At 37.3% G+C, this 21039-nt stretch overlaps 2 protein-coding genes and 1 long non-coding RNA gene across 3 annotated transcripts; all 3 read right to left on the minus strand.

Annotated features, from left to right (window-relative positions):
- Positions 1-8152: 8152 nt before the first annotated feature.
- LOC127811207 (dirigent protein 23-like) lies at positions 8153-9171 on the minus strand. Its single transcript, XM_052350915.1, has one exon. It carries the CDS (start codon positions 8994-8996, stop codon positions 8445-8447), a length of 552 nt encoding a protein of 183 aa, XP_052206875.1. The 5' UTR covers positions 8997-9171; the 3' UTR covers positions 8153-8444.
- A 766-nt stretch (positions 9172-9937) lies between these two features.
- Positions 9938-11194, minus strand: LOC127813990 (uncharacterized). The gene is made up of 3 exons (XR_008026255.1): positions 11070-11194; positions 10644-10834; positions 9938-10429 (listed from the first exon to the last, which is right to left on the minus strand). It is a non-coding gene; the product is annotated as an uncharacterized LOC127813990 (long non-coding RNA).
- A 2315-nt stretch (positions 11195-13509) lies between these two features.
- LOC127796720 (probable amidase At4g34880) lies at positions 13510-16016 on the minus strand. Its single transcript, XM_052329041.1, is given in 7 exon segments — positions 13510-14016; positions 14133-14331; positions 14449-14688; positions 14784-14998; positions 15237-15528; positions 15530-15676; positions 15874-16016. Coding segments are annotated over 7 exon segments (1557 nt in total). The 5' UTR covers positions 15981-16016; the 3' UTR covers positions 13510-13659.
- Positions 16017-21039: the final 5023 nt, after the last annotated feature.

Here is a 21039-nt window from a genome sequence, read left to right on the forward strand (position 1 = left end):
CCCTTGGATTGATCATGCTCATTAATCCCTAGATAGTACACTTGTCAACCACACATGCCTTTTGAATTTCACTTTCAAACCCATATCCACATAAACCGGTTCTTGGGCCACGAGTCTCAACTCGAGCTCCCATCCAAACTGGTACACATATCATCGTAATGAGCTCGCAGCTCTCATATCCATATCATCAATTTTCAATTTGCTTTTCACTAAGTCATTCAATCGTTATCCTTATACGTGTCACTTCTCTATTGTTGATTTCCTTCACCATCATTTCTCTTGTACTTATCAATCATGCTTGATATTTTTCCAACCTTAACACAAAAGTCCATGATATAGATATATCTTAACTTTTATCAAATTGATCCCCAATGAAAATATTTTTATGTCATCAAACTATTTCATGTATCCTTTGATCCTATAGCATCACAAATATACATCATCACTTATCTTGCCAACACTAGGTTGTTTCACAGGTTCTTTAGACTGCCACAATAAATCAATGGTCCTACTACATCACCTTGGTTATCACATGTCCTTGAATGATTTTTGTCCTCGAAACTAGCCATGCCTCACCTTAAGTCATCGAAAACTTAATCATGCTTGATCTAATCTATTCGAGGTTTTTTTTATAAATTATTGTTTCCTCATTTTCGTAGGTATTCGTCACTCGATATAACCTCAAGTTTCTGTCAATTGACCACAATCATCTTCCAATCATGACATATAACTATCTCACCAAGAAATTTTTATTAATAGATTATATCTGTCTCCAAATCTTCATTTCGAAACTTGACCTTTAATATCAATAAAAAATCTAACAATGTCTTCCAAATCTAGCAATACTAATATCCTTATATCGTTTACACATAACATTTGTTACTTAGTTGTCATACTAATATCTATTCACACATACCCGTAACTCAAATAAGTCCTCGCATTTTTCAAAGTGATCTTCGAATAACATTTCATATCAACCGACTATAACCATTCTCGATCCTTAAGGCACCATCACACTTTACCATATGAAAGTCATCTGATTTCTCTCGTCGCATTTGATTATATTTCACAAGATCTATTATCATAATCTTAACTGATAGATTCATACATCATGGCTTAACTATACATGTGACCATTGGCTTTGTTGATTTCTAGTCAATCATGGCATAGGTTCAGTTGCCAACTTGCAACCTCCTAATTACTCAACTGGACTTGATCCTTGACTCCAAGTGTGTAATCGTCTTGACAATAGTGCTCTTAACTTTATTTGTACTATTCTAGCCCCTTAGTCCACACAATCTGTGTCGTCATTACTATCTAAACAAAATCTCCAAATCTTACTGATCTTTCCTCAAACTAACCTCTTTCTAAAACTTTTGATTCGTCTCCCGAAATCTATCAGGACATCCATCTTTTCGAAACTTCCTAAGCTTACGGTACTTATGGCAATTAACTTTGATCTCGCGTTCATTGACATAGAGCCTCATGCTCTCATCACCTTTGTTACGACCTAGTAAGAAAATCTTGCCCTCAACATCCATCGTGATACTCCAATCCTGTTCTGTCGACTATTTAAGCATCTGTCGACTATTTTAGCATCTGTCGACTATCGAGTAAAAATAGTCGACTATGCATTCTGATCTGTCGACTATTTTTGTTCATAAAATTCAAAACTTTCTTCTCATTTCAGCAACTGTCGACTATGCAAGTATGTCTGTCGACTATTGGATTTTTGTATTAAAAATAGTCGACTATCAGTATATATCTGTCGACTATTCTTAGTTTTACTTGTAAAAATAGTTGACTAATCTTTTCTTCTGTCGACTATTATGTTTCATAGATTTTATAACGGCTAGTTTTTGGTGCATTAAATGCTCGCCAACCACCCACAACGGTCCAAATTTCAAACATACCCACCATCAACTATAAATAGGTGGTTGAAGATGCATTAAAGGCTGCTGGAAAAACCATTGAATATCTTGAACGATCGTGCCTTCACTGTTACATCGAATTTCATCTTTTTTCTCTCTGTACTCTCATTTAAGAGGCTTTGATATATACTGTTCTATTACTTTTAAGCCTCGTTTATTTATTTAAAGAGAGAAAATTGTAACTAAGAGTTGTACTCTTAGATTCTCTACTTTGTTGTTTGTATTTCTTCCTAGCAGTAGCTAGAGGGCCCATTAAATTGGGAGGCTGTACATTGCCTAGTCAAGGACTAGAGGACCTGCTCATATTGAGTAGGGGGTTGATAGTGATATTGGTTTTAAAATCCTTAGTGGATAACTAAGGTAGTGGATTAAGCTTGGAAGGCTGAACCACTATAAATCTGTGTCTTCACTGCTCTTTATACTTTCTCTTTTATGTTTGCATCGTTGCACTTTTGACTTTGTGTAATCATCAATAAGACCACATAATTATTCCTCTTTACACAAAAATATTCTCACTTTCCAAAAGAATTTTTTTATACCAATTCACCCCCCCTCTTGGTGGATACCACATTAGCTTAATTCTATCACAATCCTTGCTAGATCATAGGTTTCACAGCTTAAGAGATTCAATCTCTATTTCCTTAACGACATTACCCAAAGACCTTCTAGATATTTTCTTGAAAAACTTTAAAGTCTCATCACAAATCTTTAGATTTTCTATGACCCTTAAAACAATCTCTTAAAAAATTCCTTAGGAATCTCAACCCAATTTATCTTCGAAGATCCCGAATCAGATTACGATATTTGGTTCCAATCATTTCTATAAACAATCAAACCTTAAAACCTCCAAGGACTCTTTATCAATGATACCTTAAACCTCAAATAACGATTCAGATTTTCATGCGATGCACAAGACATAACTTATTCACTTGCCCCTTCGCACGGACTTTCGAATCTTCAAGCCCGCTTGGCAAACTAAACCGTAGTCGCAAATTCTACCCGACTACATTTCTCATCATTACTGGTGATCACGTCACCACAAAGGTAGCGTCTATACATTAAGTCTACCATGTCTATTTCACACGTTGGATAGCTCTTACTATGCCACTCAACCATATTCTTGAGGCAAATACAAACACAATCCGCTCATGGTCTCAATTAATATTGCCACCCTAGACATCGAGATTAATCTACCCCTTGAACCTCATAATGCTCGTCTCATTTACCAGCTTACAAGATGACTACGAACCTAGATGCAATCCTTTAAATAGGACACACAGTCCATATTCATGACATTACTGGCTTTTCCTTAGATCATGTCTCAATAATACGATCCATCTTATTCTGGGTTGATTCCTTAGGCTTCCAGCCTTTTTCAACCAGCCAGTGTCACATCTCGCACCCCAGAACATTGGAACTTGGACCTGTCACTTTAGTCCATGCTATTTTCCTATTCTTAGAATAGAAATATCTAAGTATGATATCATATCTTTTTTGCCTTAACCCACATCCAAGGGTTCTCGATCTACACATCTTATTTCCGAGATACTAAATGATTCTCGAAAATACTTATCATTCGATTCTAACTCAATAGTTAGGATATGCCACATCAGGCTAACAGTCTATGACATCATTTCGATAACTACCAGTTACCCCATCATTCAGAGTAATTATTTCGACTAATAACCTCAAATCAATAGTCTCTTAATCTCTCGGATCCATAATCATGGTTACCAAATCATCCTTACGTTCGAATCATATCATCAGACCCTATCTTTCATAGCTAGGCCATCCCGACTAGCTGTCCTATCACTTAACAAAGTTAGATCCTCAACCAATAACCTCTAAGACTTCAATTGACAATCCCAAATCCCTAGATAGGGATTTCATTCTACGAACCATCAGTTTCTTTTTCCCCTTAGTCTCACTTGGAGTTCTTACTAACTAGCTCTAACTGTATCAGATCACCTTAAGTCTCAAAGTTGCTATTCTCTAAATCTCCAAATAGGGTTTAGTTATGAGAATTCTCAACTGAAATAACACTTAATCTCCAAGTCAAACTTTTCTAGGTCTCCAAATAAAATTTCGTTCTGACCTGAACTATATTAGGGTCCCATAAGTCGATACTAAACCAAACATACATGACTCTTTCAGTTGATGTATAATTAAGCCACACATGAAGGAGTTGGTGGCTGCTCGAAGAAGCAGGCGAAGGCAGTAGCGAGGTCGGATATGGCCCACAGGGGTGATCAATAATGGTAGTGGGTGGCCGCGATGGTCTGATCGGTGATCTCACGGTTGCTGGAGGTGGCCAGAAGTGGCAGTGGTCGATTGCAGGGTTGGGGGCGCAAGGAAGCCACGTGATGGCTCGCGGCCAATGGCAAAGCAGGCATTGGAGGAAGTTGCAGAGCAGGCGGTGACGATCGTCGGAGGTGGCGGCGGCGTTGAAAGGCAACGGCAGCCGATGGCAGTTTGCTCGCGCAGGGCCTGTGCGTTGCAGAGGAATATGTGGTTTTGGGCTTTAAGGTGAAAATCGAGCGGCATGCGTGGTTGACAAGTGTACTTATCTAAGGATTGATGAGCATGGTCGAACCAAGGGTGCTGATTTTTGAGATGCGCGATGGTATTCTCAAGTGTCGGGTAGGATATGCGTGCCAAAGATCTTGTGATTAAGATAGGATTATTGTCGGTATAATTTTCCTTGGGATATGCAATCTCCTGTGAAGAACTATAACGTGATTATTTAAAATAAGGTTGTAAGGTATCTTCTTGCCTAGTTATTTGACCAGTCAGGTGCTAATTTTGAGGACAAAATTTTTATAAGGAAAGGAGAATGTAAGAACCCATATTTTCCTGAGGTTGCCACGTAATTTAAGCAAGTTTGGAATATCGAAAAATTGGTTTGATAGCAGTTATAAGTACCAAATCGACTGCAAGGAATGTCCCGAAGTGTAAATGTCTAAAGAAAATGACATGGTCTCGATGATTATCCCTAGATAGGATTTATGGTATTAAAAAAATCAAAATTGTGACGATTTTCGGTACAGCTAAAACATAGTTTCGATTAAGGCTGAAAAATCAAATTATCATAGGGGATTCTCAGAAAGTCAACGAAATCCTAAGGGGGATCCAATTTTGTAAAAGGATCAACCCTTCAGTGGTTTTAGGAAGAAACAAAAGGGTTTACGGCCAAAAATAAAGATTCGGGTCAGAGTGTAATTTTTAAAAATTATCGAGGGGGTCGAAATTAGATTTTTCCGAAACTTTGGGGGGTCAAATGAGAAGTTTAGATCATGAGGGTCTTAATAGAAGTGTTGTAAACCTCAGAGGCTTTATGGAAAGGGCCAAAATGAATTTCAAAATTTTAAGGGGATGAAAGTACAATTTTTGAAAAAAGCTTGGCAGCCATGGCCGACCAAGCTTTAGGCCATCCATTCCAACGCCAATTTCGGCCATGGGAAGCTCGAGGTAAAGGGATGAAGGACACCGGAGCTTGGCATAAAATGAGCTATGGCAGACAAAAGCGATTAAAATAATCAAAAATTGGCCAAAAAAGGCCAAATTTTCCCTACTGTAAATAGATTTTTAGGGCTACTTTCGGTGTGTTTTGGATCGATCTAGGGCATTAAAGGATCCTAGTGGCCTTGGATTGTGCAAGGTTAGTCGTTTTATGGTTCGAATTTGTGTATAAATAGAGATCCAAAGTAACTGAAAATTTCAGAATTTCAAACTTCAAATCAACCAAGTTTTTGAACAAATTGAGGCACCAAACCATAGGGTTTTTGGTTCCCATGAGATGAGGGTCATTTCTGAAAATTTTGGAGTTCATTTGAGGGGTGATCGGAGTTTCGCCGTAAAAATCGAATCTCGTCGATGTCGGACCGATTTTTGCCTTGAAGGGGATCTTTGGGGTGTTGTTTCAAGCTCAAATTTGGTCAAGGTGATCAAATCAAGGTGGGTCATCTTTTGGTATAGGCCGTTTGATTTTCCGGTGTGCCAATGCCGGAGAATACTGGAGATTATTTTTATTATTTTTAAATGCTTAAAATAAATAAAAATAGAGTAAAAATAGAAATAAGATGGATAAAATTCTGGAAAAATATCCAGAAATACAAGAAAAATGAATAGTTTACATTTATAAATTTTTATTTGGGAAATTTCATGAGGAAATAATTATTTTGAATGTTTGAAAGGAAACTTAATTAGAAAAAAAAATAGGAAGAGGTTTTGGAAAATTTTCAGAAAATTTTTGGAGATTAAAAATGTTATTTTAGGAATTTTTATGAAGATAAATCGAATAAATTACTTGTTTAGGTATTTATTTTGAATTTTGAAATAATTTGTGACTATAAAAAATAGAGAACAAATAAGAAAAAGTTTGGAAAAATTATATTATTGATTTTCCTTGAAAATTATTGGCCAGGAATTGATTTGGCCAAAAGATTTTGACGATTTGTGTTATTTTCGAGGTTGGCATGTAAATCGAGGTAATGCATATTTTTTGAGGTATTTCGAATTTCATGTTAAAGGTTAGTGGTACCATTTAACCAGATTTAGTTTATGAAAATGGCTTGTAAGTGGTTCGACCCCAAAACCTAATTTTATGTAAATGATTTTATCATATTGTCATGAGTGACTAAAATTTATCACGAGTGACTAAAATTTAAAATTTTAAATTAATAAAGAAGAAGAGAGAATGAAATTTTGACTTGGAAGAAGAAAAAACACATAATAACTTATTGAGAAAGTCATTCTGATTCATGAGATTTTAAAATTTCATTAAATAAGATGAGAAAGTAAAATTTAAATTTTAAATTAATAAGAAAGAGAGAGAATGAAATTTTGGGTTGTGATTGGAAAGGGTATTATTACTAAATAAAATGATAAAAATATAATTATCCTAACATTAATAATTAAAATGACAAAAAATAATAATTCTATCTAGATAAATTCTATTCAAATAAATTTATTATATTATAAAATAAATATTAAATAACTTTTTATCTAAATATATTTTAATAATTTAGAAAGTTCATTTTTAATATGTCAAATGGGGTTAATTACACCAATAATCACTCAACTTTACATTATGTTATTGTTTAATTATTGAATTTTGAAATATTTCCCGTTAGTTACTAATATTTCAAAATTATTAGTGTTTAGTCACTGAACTTTAAAATGTTACTTGCTAATAATTAATATTTTAAAATTATTTCTCATCCGTCACTCGTAAACTTAAAGTTCATTGACTAACGAGTGACGAGTGAGAAACGATTTTAAAATATTAATGACTATCAAGTAATATTTTAAAGTTTAATGACTAAACTATAATAGTTTTAAAATATTAATGACTAATAAGTAATATTTTAAAATTTAGTTATCAAACACTAATAAAATGTAATATTAAGTAATTATTAGTATAATTAATCAGTAGCTATAATTTGGCCTTAAATTAAATCGCGCAATTTAATTTGATGTACGAAAATCGCACCAGACCGCGCAGTCTGGCGCGATTTATGCGGTCTGGTGCATTCTTTGTTGTTTCACATCTACTTTTAACTGTTGCTAATTGACTGGTGCAATTTCCTAGGATGTTTCCCTCGGGCGGTGAAGAGGTTGGTTGATTCTTGTTGACGATCAATAAAGTTGCTCCTTTTTGCATGAAAAAAACATCCACGGCTCCCCTTTCTAAGACATCATAATGATGCCAGCCAGGCACTTGCTTTTTCTTAAGGCAAAGGTTGGGCATCACATTCACTGACCCATCCCTAAAATGTTTTTTAATTTGGATATAAAAGTTATTATATTTTATGTGGTGGCATTTAATAATAATTTTGTGTAAAATTATTTCTATCAAACTTAAAGGGTAACACTGAAATAAAATAATTCTATCCAAATAACAAACTGGAATCCATGACGAAGGCTCCAGCCTCCATATATGTATCGGCCTCGAATAATGTTACGCGGCCAATTTGGCCGACAACTTGATTGATAATGATGTTTAATAACAAATTTATACTCAATCAGTTAAAAAAATTAAAATCTCACAAAAAATCTCCTTCTTCATCGAGTGCAATTTTGTTCACTCCCGTTAAAGGGGTGAACAAAATTGCACGCTTCTTTATCACCTTCTCTCTCTCTATCTGCCCAACGCCTACTTCCTCCTCACCCACTCTCTCTCTTCAACGTCATTCCTTACACTGATGGCAACATCAAGAGGTTTGGTGAGCTCGAAGATGTTCGATATCTCTATCGCCGACTCCACCCAATATACGCTTGAGATCGATCCATCCTTTAATAGTCAACAGTAGTGTACACTCAACAGTCGGAGGGAAAATCAAAGACACAAAATGATTGATTTAAACATTAATTAATTCGTTCGCTACACTGAAAAAAAAAAAGAAAAAAGGAGTAAAAACAGAAGAAGAAGCATGCATGTTTACAATATATACGCAGAGCTTAATAAATTCATTACCTGATGCTCTTAATTAAATCCTAATATATAATTGATTCCTAAGTAATAACCGTCACATTGTAGCTTACAATGGCGTCGCCAGACAATGGATCGAGCCAGTGGGTCTTGGCGACAGCGTACCCGCGAGCCATTCGGAAAAGTCCGGTGCCGCCGACCACTGCCATTTCCCGAACGGGGTTCAACGCCGAATTCAGACCCAGAATGCTAATAGAGCTACCATTATACATGCCATCGGTGAAGCCGTAGTTCATGGCCATGATCAGGCCGAAGTCTCTCTGGCAGGCCGATCCGTACAGCCCCCTCGCCCGGCCGATGAGCTTCGACGATGGCTCCGGCCCCACAGTGAGCGGGTCGTCGGCCATCATTACGGCGCCGAAAAGGGTCAGTGACTTGTTGGTGTCGGAAGCCTGCGCCACCCTGACGGCGCTAGGGTTCTGGCCGCTGACTGTGTCATGGAAGTAGAATTGGAGGCTGTGTGCGGTCTGCTTCCCGTCATCGACTCTCTGTGCCCAAGATTCATCTTGGTGGCTCTCGACCAATGGCCTCCATATTTTCAGACAAAGCACTGCAACAAGAAGTATCTTGGCCATCTCTCTAATTAAGCAATGCTATATCAGCTTGTTAATTTGATTAATAAGGCACAAGGGAGGAAAGACTTGACAGATTTTTATAGGTGGGATTCGGGAAAGCGTGTTAAAAGTTTCAAAAAGCAGTTTAACTAGAAAAAGAGATCCACTGCTATGAATACGCGGGGCTTTCCTGATAAAGAGGAGGTATTAGGCCAACGTTTTCGTATTGCCCAAGATATGGTGGCAAGTAGAAGGATTCTGGCTCAAGCTCTTCTTTGAGGTCTAAACAGTCGACCTACTTGAAAACACTATAAGAATGTTGAGGGTGTACATGTGTCTGGATCTCAAACACATGCATGGCCCAATCGTAAATGTTACAATAACTTTGATTTTAAATTACTACGTTATCAAATAAATTTTATTTTGTGACTAAAAATGAATACTATTGAGGGTGTATTGTGGGCCTGATGGTAAATTTGCACAATAATAGAAAAAAAGGGGGATAAAATGACAAAAAAATGCCAACTTTTGACATATGTTAGATTTCTTCTAACTTTCAATTTTATTAGTTTGCCTCTGACGTTATATTGAAAAAGTTACACACTTGTTAAATGTCTAGCCTAGAAATGCTAAAGTGTGGAAAGGGTGATCACTTGATATTAATTAAATTTGGCTGAGCAGGGGACGGAGTTGACGAAGATGTATAAAATTGGGGGCTGCCACATCGTTGCCCTTCTGATATTACATTTGTTGAACTGAATGTTGACTACAGAACGCAGTATTTGAAACGGTTTTTTAAATGGGCCGGTTGACGATATATATAACGCAACCTGAATGCAGATGCAAATCACTTGTCTGATCGAGCCCAACAACAAACATGTTGCTCCTAATTACATGTTGGACAGAGAGTCAAGTGTTGATAATGTTATATATTAATTAACATATATATGCATATCCGTGTAAAGTTTTTAACTTTTATAAGGGAGTGATATGTTAAACAAATGTAGGTGCAACATTAGCAACCGGTTAGTAAAACCACAACTGCCACCGTTATCCAAACCTGAAACCACTACAGCTACATCTTCATCGATAATGGTTTTTCAGAGAGCCAGCTAACTAGCTTCAAGGCTAGAAAGATGGAGACTTCCTAATCTTAGTGGTCCCCTCAAATCCATAACCAATCTCTATCAGTTTGGGCTCACAACCCTTGAGTCCCCTGAAGCAGAAGCCGAATGGCACCCCACTTTGATCAAATCCAGCCGGCACACTGATTCCCGGAAATCCTCCTATTGCCAGAACAGAAGATGCACTTGCACCAGGTGTCACCAATGCGTCCAAATCCTTCTCGCCTTAGTCTCTGTATAAATTGTGCACAGAATTCTTCTCAGTATTTCCAATTCCATTTGTGGCTTCGGCTGCCTGAAAGTTGGCCTGTCCAAACCTTCCAACATTTCCTGTTCAACCATCCAAGTAAATGTTAGAATGATTAAGGGTCTCAAAACAATAAAAAATTATATTGCTTCGAATGATATTCTTTGTACAAGTGAAAACACAAAAGATAAATGCAATTATATAAGATTTGAACTCATTTAATTGAAACTTGATCTAATAATTCTAATCTTATATATCAAGGAAGAAGAGAAATGGTGCTAATGCTCTTAATTATACCACGTCTGCGTTTTTCTGGTGGAATGCCAATGATCTCACGGGCGAGGCCTCCCACTTTTTCAGGTAGGCGTTTAGGGACATTTTGAAATCAGCTAGTACGTAATGCTGTCAGTTCTTCACTTGCAGTGAAATTCAAGATTTCATTGACGTTTGCTATTTCCAAATGGTCCACCAAAATTGCTCCTTTTTGCCTATCAATTTTTCGGTCATATGTATTAATCTCTAGAAGTACACTTTGAAATTTGTCGCTGGAAGATAAAATTAAAATTAAAGAACGATAACGGAGGACGTAAAGTAGTCAATTTGAGATTGGTACTTGGAAATTCAAAGTGTTAATTAGCATATATTATCTTAATGTTTGGAAATGGTTCTCGAAAAATTTGGAAACCACGGAGCCGTACACAAGTCCAAGAAGTGGTTTCTTACAATCCCTAACCTCCTTCCTTTAAGAACATCCGCATTGAGAAACTGCTTATAGCCACCTTTTGGAACATACGCTGATGCAGCTTTTGTTGCTTCTGCAATCTGCGTCATCCAGGTCAAAGCCTACTGTCACTGTACATAAACTGCAATCTGCGTCATCGAGTACATAAACCGCATCCGCCACTGTCCAGCACATGGGCCTGTAAAATGCAACCTTGCTTATTTGTAAGCTATTATGTATGTCTGGTGACTTTACTTAATTGCTCCCAAATACTAGTGATTGCGGGAATGAGTACCCACCCTATGCTGTCCTGTCCAGGAGAAATTGGAATGACATCAGCACGGCTGGCGAGGCCAACAGTAGGTTTGATGCGTACTACCCCATTTGAACTTGCCGGGCAAAGGATGAAGCCATCCGTCTCAGTTTCAAGAGAGACTGCAGCCATATTTGCAGCCAGAGATATAGCTGATCCGCTGCTTGAGGCCCAAGGATCCGCTGAAAGAACGTACTTCTACACAATTAAAAACAGTATGACTATCAATAACCCCAACTACTCTGCCGTCCGGGTAAATGAAAAATGATTTTGGTGCCGTTGGTTTTGCCTCTCATTTGGAGCCCAAAACATTCTTCGGCCCAAATTCCTATTTAAGCCCATTTCCGATTATCAGTCCTAGGATTTTGTCTCTTGACCCATATAAATAGGAAAGGCCTCCATCTTTGGAATGTGAGAGTATATGCAGAAATAGAAACTACGGTTTAGACACGAGGCTTTGCAGCTTAGTCTATCCTCCTTATCCAGAAACATTCTTATCATAGACGTAAACTTTTACGGCGAACTTTGTAAATCTGTGTATGCAATATTACAATCTTTGGTTCTGTTCCTTCTTCTTTTCATATGCACAAATACACAGATACATACATATACTTTAACCGCAACCTACAAATACAAAACAACCCAATCAATTTACGAAAATGCAATTTTACCTCTATTTTGTTTCTTACCGTTTCAAACCAACCAAAGCCAAAATTGTAATTTTAGTTTATGGATACACCCAATTATTATACGTTGGCTTACCTTTCCCTGGCCTCCTCTGGCGCACCAACCATTAGGGGCATTGAACGAGTGGTAATTCGCCCATTCGCTCATGCTGGCCATTCCCAGTATAATCGCGCCGGCTTCTCTGACTTCCTCACGACGTCTGCGTCTTTCGAGACCACAGATTTCAGCGAGGCCGGCACCTTAGCCATTCGCTGTTGATCGGCCAAATTTGCATGCCGCAGTGCGTCTGGGTTCAGCTCGATAACGCCTCTAACAACAGGGTTGAGTCGCCGGGTTTTCTTTGACGTAGAACTCGACGAGCTGCCTTCAGGTCATCTGTTTCCGCCTGATTGAGGCTTTGCATGTCGCGAACAGAGGCTTATCTGATTGAAAATACGCGGCATGTGACGGATAACGAGAAGACAAAAAAAATCACAAGCAGTAATTGGGGGGCAAGGGTTAAGGCTGGAAGAAAAAGAAGACGACGACGACGGAATCATGATGGTATCGGGGACTCGGGTTAGCAAGCAAATCTGGTTGGGCTTAGCAGGGTATTGGGTTGGCCAGTGGTTCTTGAACTTACAGGGCAGCAAGTTAGGCAAAAACTACAAATACAAGCGGAATAGACTTTATTATCTTTGCATATTTTTGTATGGAAGAAATTAATGCCACCAAAACTTTATATTTTGTAGTAATATATCTGTGTAATTAATTCATTATCAGTCACGTTTTTTAACAGTAGTCCTTGTTCCAAATTTCCAATACAAAATGCATACTCTATTGTCAAAATTAATTACGTAAAAATTTATAAATAGAAGAATGTACCTCTCAAGATTTGTTATTGAAATTGAATAATGCCATCTAAAATGCATACCAAATTGTCAACTTAAGTAAAATTTTGTAAATATAGAAGAACATAGAAAACATGACTCAACAGTTATTATTGAAAATGAACAATTGAGTCCAAAAGTGCATTTGTATAACTTCACATCTAACAACTTCGAAGAAAAAAAAAACAAAAAAAAAGAGAGGGGAAAGGATAAATATTCGCAGTTAAAAAAAATCACTATAGTAAGTGCTTTTAGTTGTATATGTGCTTTTGGAAAAGTTTACCACTAAACTTTGACTCTTGAGAACATAGGCAAGCAGGTGATGGCATTGAATTTGGGTAAGTTGATATAGAATAAACAAGATATTGTCATGTCATGTCGTCGCCTTTTTGCATACTTGACCACAGTTTAATGATTTTGTAATTAGTTTTATCAAATGTTGACGATAGAGGAACATTTGAAATGATTTATGTAGTTATATGGTGGTTAAGTGATAAAAACTAAAAATTTAGAATAAATTTGCAATACAGGTTAATATTTTGCAAATTTTTAACTGTTCTGCGGGATGTGAAATAAATGCATGCAACTGCAAATTAGCAACTGATTACTGATTAGTAAAACCACAAGGGTAATCACCGTTCACCATTCACCAAACCACTACACCTACATTGTCCATCCGTCTTCATTGATGATGGTTTTTCAGAGAGCTAGAGCTAGCTAGCTTCAAGGCTTGAAAGATGGAAGCTTCCTAATCTTAGTGGCCTGCTCAAATCCATAACCAATCTCTATCAATTTGGGCTCCGAACCCTTGAGTCCCCCGAAACAGATGCCAAAAGGCACCCCGCTTTGATCAAATCCAGCCGGCACGCTGATTCCCGGAAATCCCCCAATTGCCAGAACAGGGGCTGCACTTGGACCAGGTGTCACCAATGCGTCCAACTTATTCTCTTTCATCAGTTTCTCAAATCCTTCTTCCGTTAGTCTCTGCAAATTCTGCAGAGCACTCTTCTCAGTGTTTCCAATCCCGTTTGTGGCTTCGGCTGCCAGAAACATGTCCTGTCTGAATTCTTTGATCTTCTCCTGCTCAACCATGCATGCAAATTAGCTACTACCTATGGCAATGTGTGGGGTATATTACTTAATATCATGAGCATACAAGTCATCTTAGGTGAGAAATCATGCTAATGAATACTCACCAAGTCGGCATTTTCCCGGTTGAAGGCGATCACCTCTGCCAACGATCTCACCGGCGACGCCTCCAACTTTTTCAGGTAGGCGTTTAAAGACAGTTTGAACTCAGCTACTAATGCTGCCGCTTCACCACTTGCGGTGTCATTCAAGATCCCATCGATGTTAGCTATTTCCAAATGGTCCACCAAGATTGCGCCTTTTTGCCTATCAAGTTCGTGTCTTGTATATATTAAACACTTAGAAAAGAACAATAAGAAAGCAAATTGTGGTAATGTACTCAATTTCAGATGGGTACATGGAAATTGGGAGTTTTAGCATTACCTTAATGTTTGGAAATGGTTCTCAAAAACTCTGGAAAGAGCAGAGCCGTAGGAATCCAAGAAGGGGTTTCTTACAATCCCTAACCTCTTTCCTTTAAGCCCATCCGCGTTGAGAAACCGCTTATAGCCACCTTTTGGGATATACATTGATGCTGCTCCTGTTGCTTCAGCATCATCGTTGTCAAAGCCTACTATGGCATCGAGTACGTAAACAGCATCCGCGACTGTTCTGCAAATGGGCCTGTGAAACGCAGTGTTGTTCCAAGTTAACACCACGAAATCGCGCATAATTTGTATAGTCTTGTATCTGCTCACTAAATCAAATTTAGCACCCACCCTATAGTGTCCTGTCTTGGAGAAATTGGGATGACACCGGCACGGCTGGTGAGACCGACGGTTGGTTTGATGCCTACTACTGCATTAAAACTTGCCGGGCAAAGGATGGAGCCATCAGTCTCAGTTCCTAGAGAAACTGCCACCATATTTGAGGCCACGGATATGGCTGATCCGCTGCTTGAACCACATGGATCTGCTGAAAGAACGTATGGATTCTGCACAATTACAGTCAATAACGCTGCTTTTGAGCACATTACGCAAACTTCCTCCGGTTCTATAAGCCATGTCACTTTTTGATTTATTATTGGAAAAATAATTTTTGGTGCCAACCTAATTAATCAATTGGTTGGTTAATTAGGGTAAAATTATGATTTTGTTGCTATCGCTCGACCTAAACCACTGATTAAATTAGGTTGGCACCAAAATCGCGGTTATTATTCTATGTTGGCTCACCTTTCCCTGGCCGCCTCTGCCGCTCCAACCATTTGGCGCATTGAGCGATCGGAAATTCGCCCACTCGCTCAAGCTAGCCTTTCCCAGTATAATCACGCCGGCTTTCCTCAGCTTCGTCACAACGCCTGCGTCTTTGGGCACCACAGATTTGAGCAACGCGAAGGAGCCGGCTGTGGTGTTGAGCTCATCCTTGGTTGCGATGTTGTCTTTTAGTAGAACAGGAATGCCATGGAGCGGATAAAGCGAGGCCGGCGACTTAACTCTTCGCTGCTCATCTGCCAAATCTGCTTGGCTCGATAACGCCTCTGACAACAGGGTTGAGTCGCTGGATTTCTTCGACGTAGAACTGGAGGAGCTGCCTTGAGGTAAGCTGGTTCCGCCTGAATGCGGCTCGCAAGTCTAGGACGGAGGCTTCTCTGATGGGAAATGCGCGGCATGATCTGAAAGATATTATTAATGACGAGGCGAGAAAAATCAAAACCAGTAGTAATGGGGGCTGAGGATTAATCCTAGAAGAAGAAGATGATGAAGAAATCATGATTGTCTTGGATTGGCTTAGCAAGCGGCAGGGTACTGAATTGCCCAGTTATAGGGCTGGGTTCTTCTTGAGAGCTACAGAGGTGAACGAGAGACTTACGTAATAGGATTAAAAATACCAAAATACTCTTGCCCAAAATATAAATTTGCAAGGGATCCCACTACGCAGGCTTCGTCTCTCTCCTTTCTCCCATCCCATGGCCGCATGACCGCAGCAAGTTATATAATCCTATAGGGCTTAAAAAGCAGCAGCAAGTTATATGGTCGAAACTCGAGAAATACTAACACTCGCAGTCACACACACAGTCACACTGACCCACAACCAATAAAGATTTTCCTGCAAGTGATATAGATCATTACTAATCATGCATTTAGGAAAAAATACTAATTAATTATGAAAATTGTCACAATCTTAATGTGGAAAATTCCTCTAATAGTAACAATTTGAAAGCGAAAATTGAGAGTAAAGATGGTCCACTTGGTAATGATTGGAATTTTGTGGATACTATGAAATTTGATATGTGAATATCTATCGTTTCCATTTGATTTTTGCCATCTGCTGACTGCAGGCCTGGTTGGACTGGGCTGGGCTTGGCTGGTTCATATGCTCCCCGCCGTTCCAATGACTTGGTCTCTCTCTCTCTCTAGAAACGCCATCCAAAATACAAGTCTGATCAAAATTATCCTTCGCCACTAGGAGTGAGCAGAAATTCGATTAAATTGAACTCGATTCGGTTTGGTTATGTAAATATAGATTAACGGTTTGATTATTTTTTATAAAATATTTAATTAATTTTTATTAGTTCAATTTTTGTGATTTGATTAATCGAAATAATCGGACCACTATTCTGTAAATTGGTAGGCTTTCAATAGAAAGGAAAGGAAATGATGTTGAGCGTTGAGGCGTGGAGGGGAGGTGGAGCTCACATAAAGGGAGTAACTTTAATTTTTTGGAGGCATCCTTTCCCGTCCATCCAACTTTCAATGGAAAGGAAATAGTGTTGAGGCATAGAAGTGAGGGTGGAGCCCAGAGGAAGCCAATTACTTTTAACTCTCTGGAGGCATCCCTCCCCCATTCAATTTTTCTCTTAAAAAGGCAAATACAGAGAAAGGGGTAGTTCTATCTTCTTCTTTTCTGCCGTCATACCCGGCCACCCTCCACCATCACCTCTCCTTTGTCACCACCATCATCCCTCGGAAATGAAAAAGAAGGGCCAGAAAGTCAGAGACAAAGGGTCAAAGTCGAAGAACTTGCCCTTCAGTTTCATCTCTAATTCGCTCGACCTTTCGTCTCTGGCCCTTCCCCCCCCTCTCTCTCTCTCTCTCTCTCTCTCATGCAGACCTAACATCTCTTTCCTTTCGATTTGCAACACCGTACTAGCCCATCGACTCCTGTAAGTTTTTCAATAACTTATTCAATAAGTTTTGCATCGACGTTGATGCCCCTTCAATAAGTTCGATTTTTGGTTCGGTTCAATTTTTGCAAATTTTGGCCAATTAATTTAGTTTTAGTTATTTGGAGTTTGGTTTGATTAGTAATTTATGGACAATTTAATTCAGTTATAATCGATTGCACACACCAAAAATCATTAACCAATAACAAAATATAGTTAACTAGTTGGTTTCTCTTTTTAATCCAAGGAAAGTATAATTAACTAGCTTAATCATACAAACTTATAATTAAAATTTTAACCATTTTGTATTCAGCAGAAAGAGAAAAAAAGAATCAAAACAAATGATTGATTAACTTTGATAATTCAAATATTAGGGAGAATTGATCAACAAATCGAAAGATTAATAAGAAGCATGATAATATAACGTTAGTTGATTCAGAAATTAGGAAGAATTGGTTCATATGAATTTGACTAGAGATATCACAAACGGAGCTACAATCTTTTCTTAATATTAAAATAAGATATCATAAAACAATTTTAACATTATTTGATTAAATAATTAAAAAAATATCAATATTAAAAATTATTTTAACATAATTTTAAAACAATTTTATTAATTGATTAAATAATTAAAAATACAATCTATTTAACATTATTGAATAAAATTTTAAATATTAAAAATAAAATATATCAAATCTACTTTATTTAAAAATAATATATATTAGTCTATGGTTAATTTTTTTAAGTAATTTAAGAAAAATAATTATCATTACTTAAATATTAAATAATTAACAATAATTACAGTAGCCCTATGAAGCGGGTAGGGAGGTGAGCCTCTCATGGAGTCTGCAACAGAAGCCCATGGCAGCCCCCTTACAAGAGCGAAAACGCAGTCCGTGGTGCATGGCTGAATCTAGCTCGCTAAGCTGCAAATTTTAAAAATAGGTAACAAAGCAGTTTGCCTCAGCTGCTGCACAGTTGCAGGTTGACCCACCCCCAAAACCAAGTCATTTGTTACTTAATAATCCCCTCTTTAATGTAGAAATAAACGGCAAATATTATAAAAATTAATATTGTCAATACATATAAATAAGTTATTACGTTTATTTTCTTGGGATTTGGATGGAAATCCTTTATATTTATTATTATTTTTTTTAATTTTTATTCTATTACTCCTAAGTCCTACCTATCTAAAGCAAAAAAAGATTAGAGGCACGACTTGGCACAACAAAACTAAAGGCGCATTTGATTGCAAGTATAGAATTTGTATGGAAAAAAATATTTTTTGAGTAATTGAATTATCTAGAATTAAATTTTAGAGAAAATGTTTTTGATTGACTTAATTTTTTATCGAGAAATTATTATAATTTTCTAATTTTTTGTGTTTAATTGTGATTACTTTTCATTAAAATAATCACATATACACATGTAGACAATCAATAAATATACAAATCAATAATTAATTATAAAAAATAAATCAAATATACACACACAAAATATTTTAAAAAAATAAACCAAATATACATCTCCCAATTCATCTATCATTCCTTCATCGCTGCTATTGTTGTTGATGAAACAAAGAGATGGGGAGTTTCCAAGGATGGTCGCCCCTCTCTGCAACAAAGATGGTCCGATAAATAGATTATCTATTGATGATTTATCCATCGTTCTGTCCATTTCTCTCTCTCTCTCTCTCTCTCTCTCTCTCTCTCTCTCTCTCTCTCTCTATATATATATATATATACACACACACAAAAATGTGAGTGCATTGTTGACAGAAATGCTCATTTCTGTCAATAAAGATGGTCCACTCTTACAAGAAGGTCGTCGCCCCACCTCTGTCTCCCATCGCCACCCCCACTTGATGCCAAAGATGGATTTTATCTCTCAATTGTTGCAGACTCACTATTGCAGGCTCTGAGGATGAAGGAGGGTTGGAAATGAGAGTGCATTTGCTTGGAAAACAGTTTCTCTCCCCCCCCCTCCCCATGGGAAGTTATTTTCTAGCAAAAGTGAGAAAAGATGGTCACTTGACCCCAAGTAGAAAAAGATTTTCCATGAAAAATTTGGTGAATCATATACTTCAAAAGTTAAAATTTGAGTAGAAAATGATCATTTTCCATGAAAAAGATGACTAATCAAACAGGCCCCAAGAGAATTGGTCTTGCATGTACTGTTTATCAAATTTGGCAAGCCAAGAACCATTTGATTTTTAAGGGCTTGAAGCCGCTTGTGGATTCTATTATTAAAATGATTAGAACACATATATACAGTGTTATGTTTTCATTGTATCTATATATTTTAATTCAGTTAGGGGTTAGGGCTTCGGGTCTCTAGTTTTTCTTTCTCCTTCCTTGGGTATGGGCATGGGTATACCCAGTGTATGTGTATATTTTTTTGTCTATATATTAACCATTTATTGATAAAAAAAAAATACAAGACTTAAGAGTGGCCTATGGCAAGTAAAACTTCATGCACCGAAAGAGCAAAATTACCCATTTGTTTTAGGGAAATTCTAATCACAGCTTACAAATTTCCTCTTCACAACCCACACCCCCGCCAAATTTTTTAATAATTTTAAAATTTATATTTTATCCCCACAACCCATTATTTTCTCTGACCACCCCTGACTATTGGCCGCCGTCTCACCTCTCTATTTCTCTCCTGCATCATATAGACACATACACATACGCATACATATATATATATATATATACACGCGCGGCGGCCATGGTCGGCCATGGCGGCCTACCCATACACACACACACACACTCTCTCTCTCTCTATGCGACGACTGCGAGGTGGGTCAGTGATGGCAGTCGACCCACCACGATTTGTGATCGGGTGATGGGATTTAAGGAACCGTCGAACCCTGGGGTTCGAGGGATCCCTGAACTGTAACTCCCTGATTTTCGAGCACGTTAAAACTCAGAACAATTCTAAGATAATAATTTTTTTTTCCTAAAACCTATTACTAAACCATATCATTTCTCATATCCATTCCAAAATTTTCATGCATCTATCTCGAAAGAGAAATATTATAAACATCAAATGTGGAAACTAGAATCGAACATAATAGTTTAACATTAATCATAAATCAATTCTTACATCATTATTAACTATATGGTTATATATCATCATTCTTCAAAACGTTCAAAATTCAAAGTAACAGAACTTAAATACATGGGCTACATAATATACATTCAATTCATCATTCAATTCATATTGTACTTTGTTAAGTGCCATTGCATGTCTCATTCATCCTCGTTTTTACTACAATCTCCATATGGAATGTTTGAATATTTTAGGGGCAGAGTTCAAGTTAGATGATGAATCATCTAAATAAGGGAACAATAAACATATTTCGTGCATGGATACAAAATGTTATTTCCATATCATTTCGGTTTGAGCCAACCGTACCTTATTGCTACTCTTCATTTTCTTAGCCTCCTTACCAAGCTGAGGTGTATGGGTGCACCCTTGGCAGAGCAGCGGTCCTGACCCATACTCTCAAACCCTTATGCGAATGCATGATCAATAATATCATAGTGTGCATATATGCATATTTCTTCATCAATACATGTAAATACAATCTACATGAACATACTTACATCAAGACATGACAACATGATAAAATTATTTACTTAAATTCAGGTTTTGGGTAGAACCACTTACAAACCAAGTATTTTCATAAAATTAAATATAGTTGGAAAGTACCACTTATCTTACAAAAAGGCAATTTTGCCCTTAACATAATTTTGTCTCAAATTCGTGTCGGACTTCCAATCATACTCAATTATGAACTTTGACATACCCTAGGCATCATAATTATTTAAAAAAAAATCAAATTTCTAATTTTCTCTAATTTTCCT

Source organism: Diospyros lotus, chromosome 1, assembly GCF_014633365.1.
Source record: "Diospyros lotus cultivar Yz01 chromosome 1, ASM1463336v1, whole genome shotgun sequence".
NCBI lineage: Eukaryota > Viridiplantae > Streptophyta > Magnoliopsida > Ericales > Ebenaceae > Diospyros > Diospyros lotus.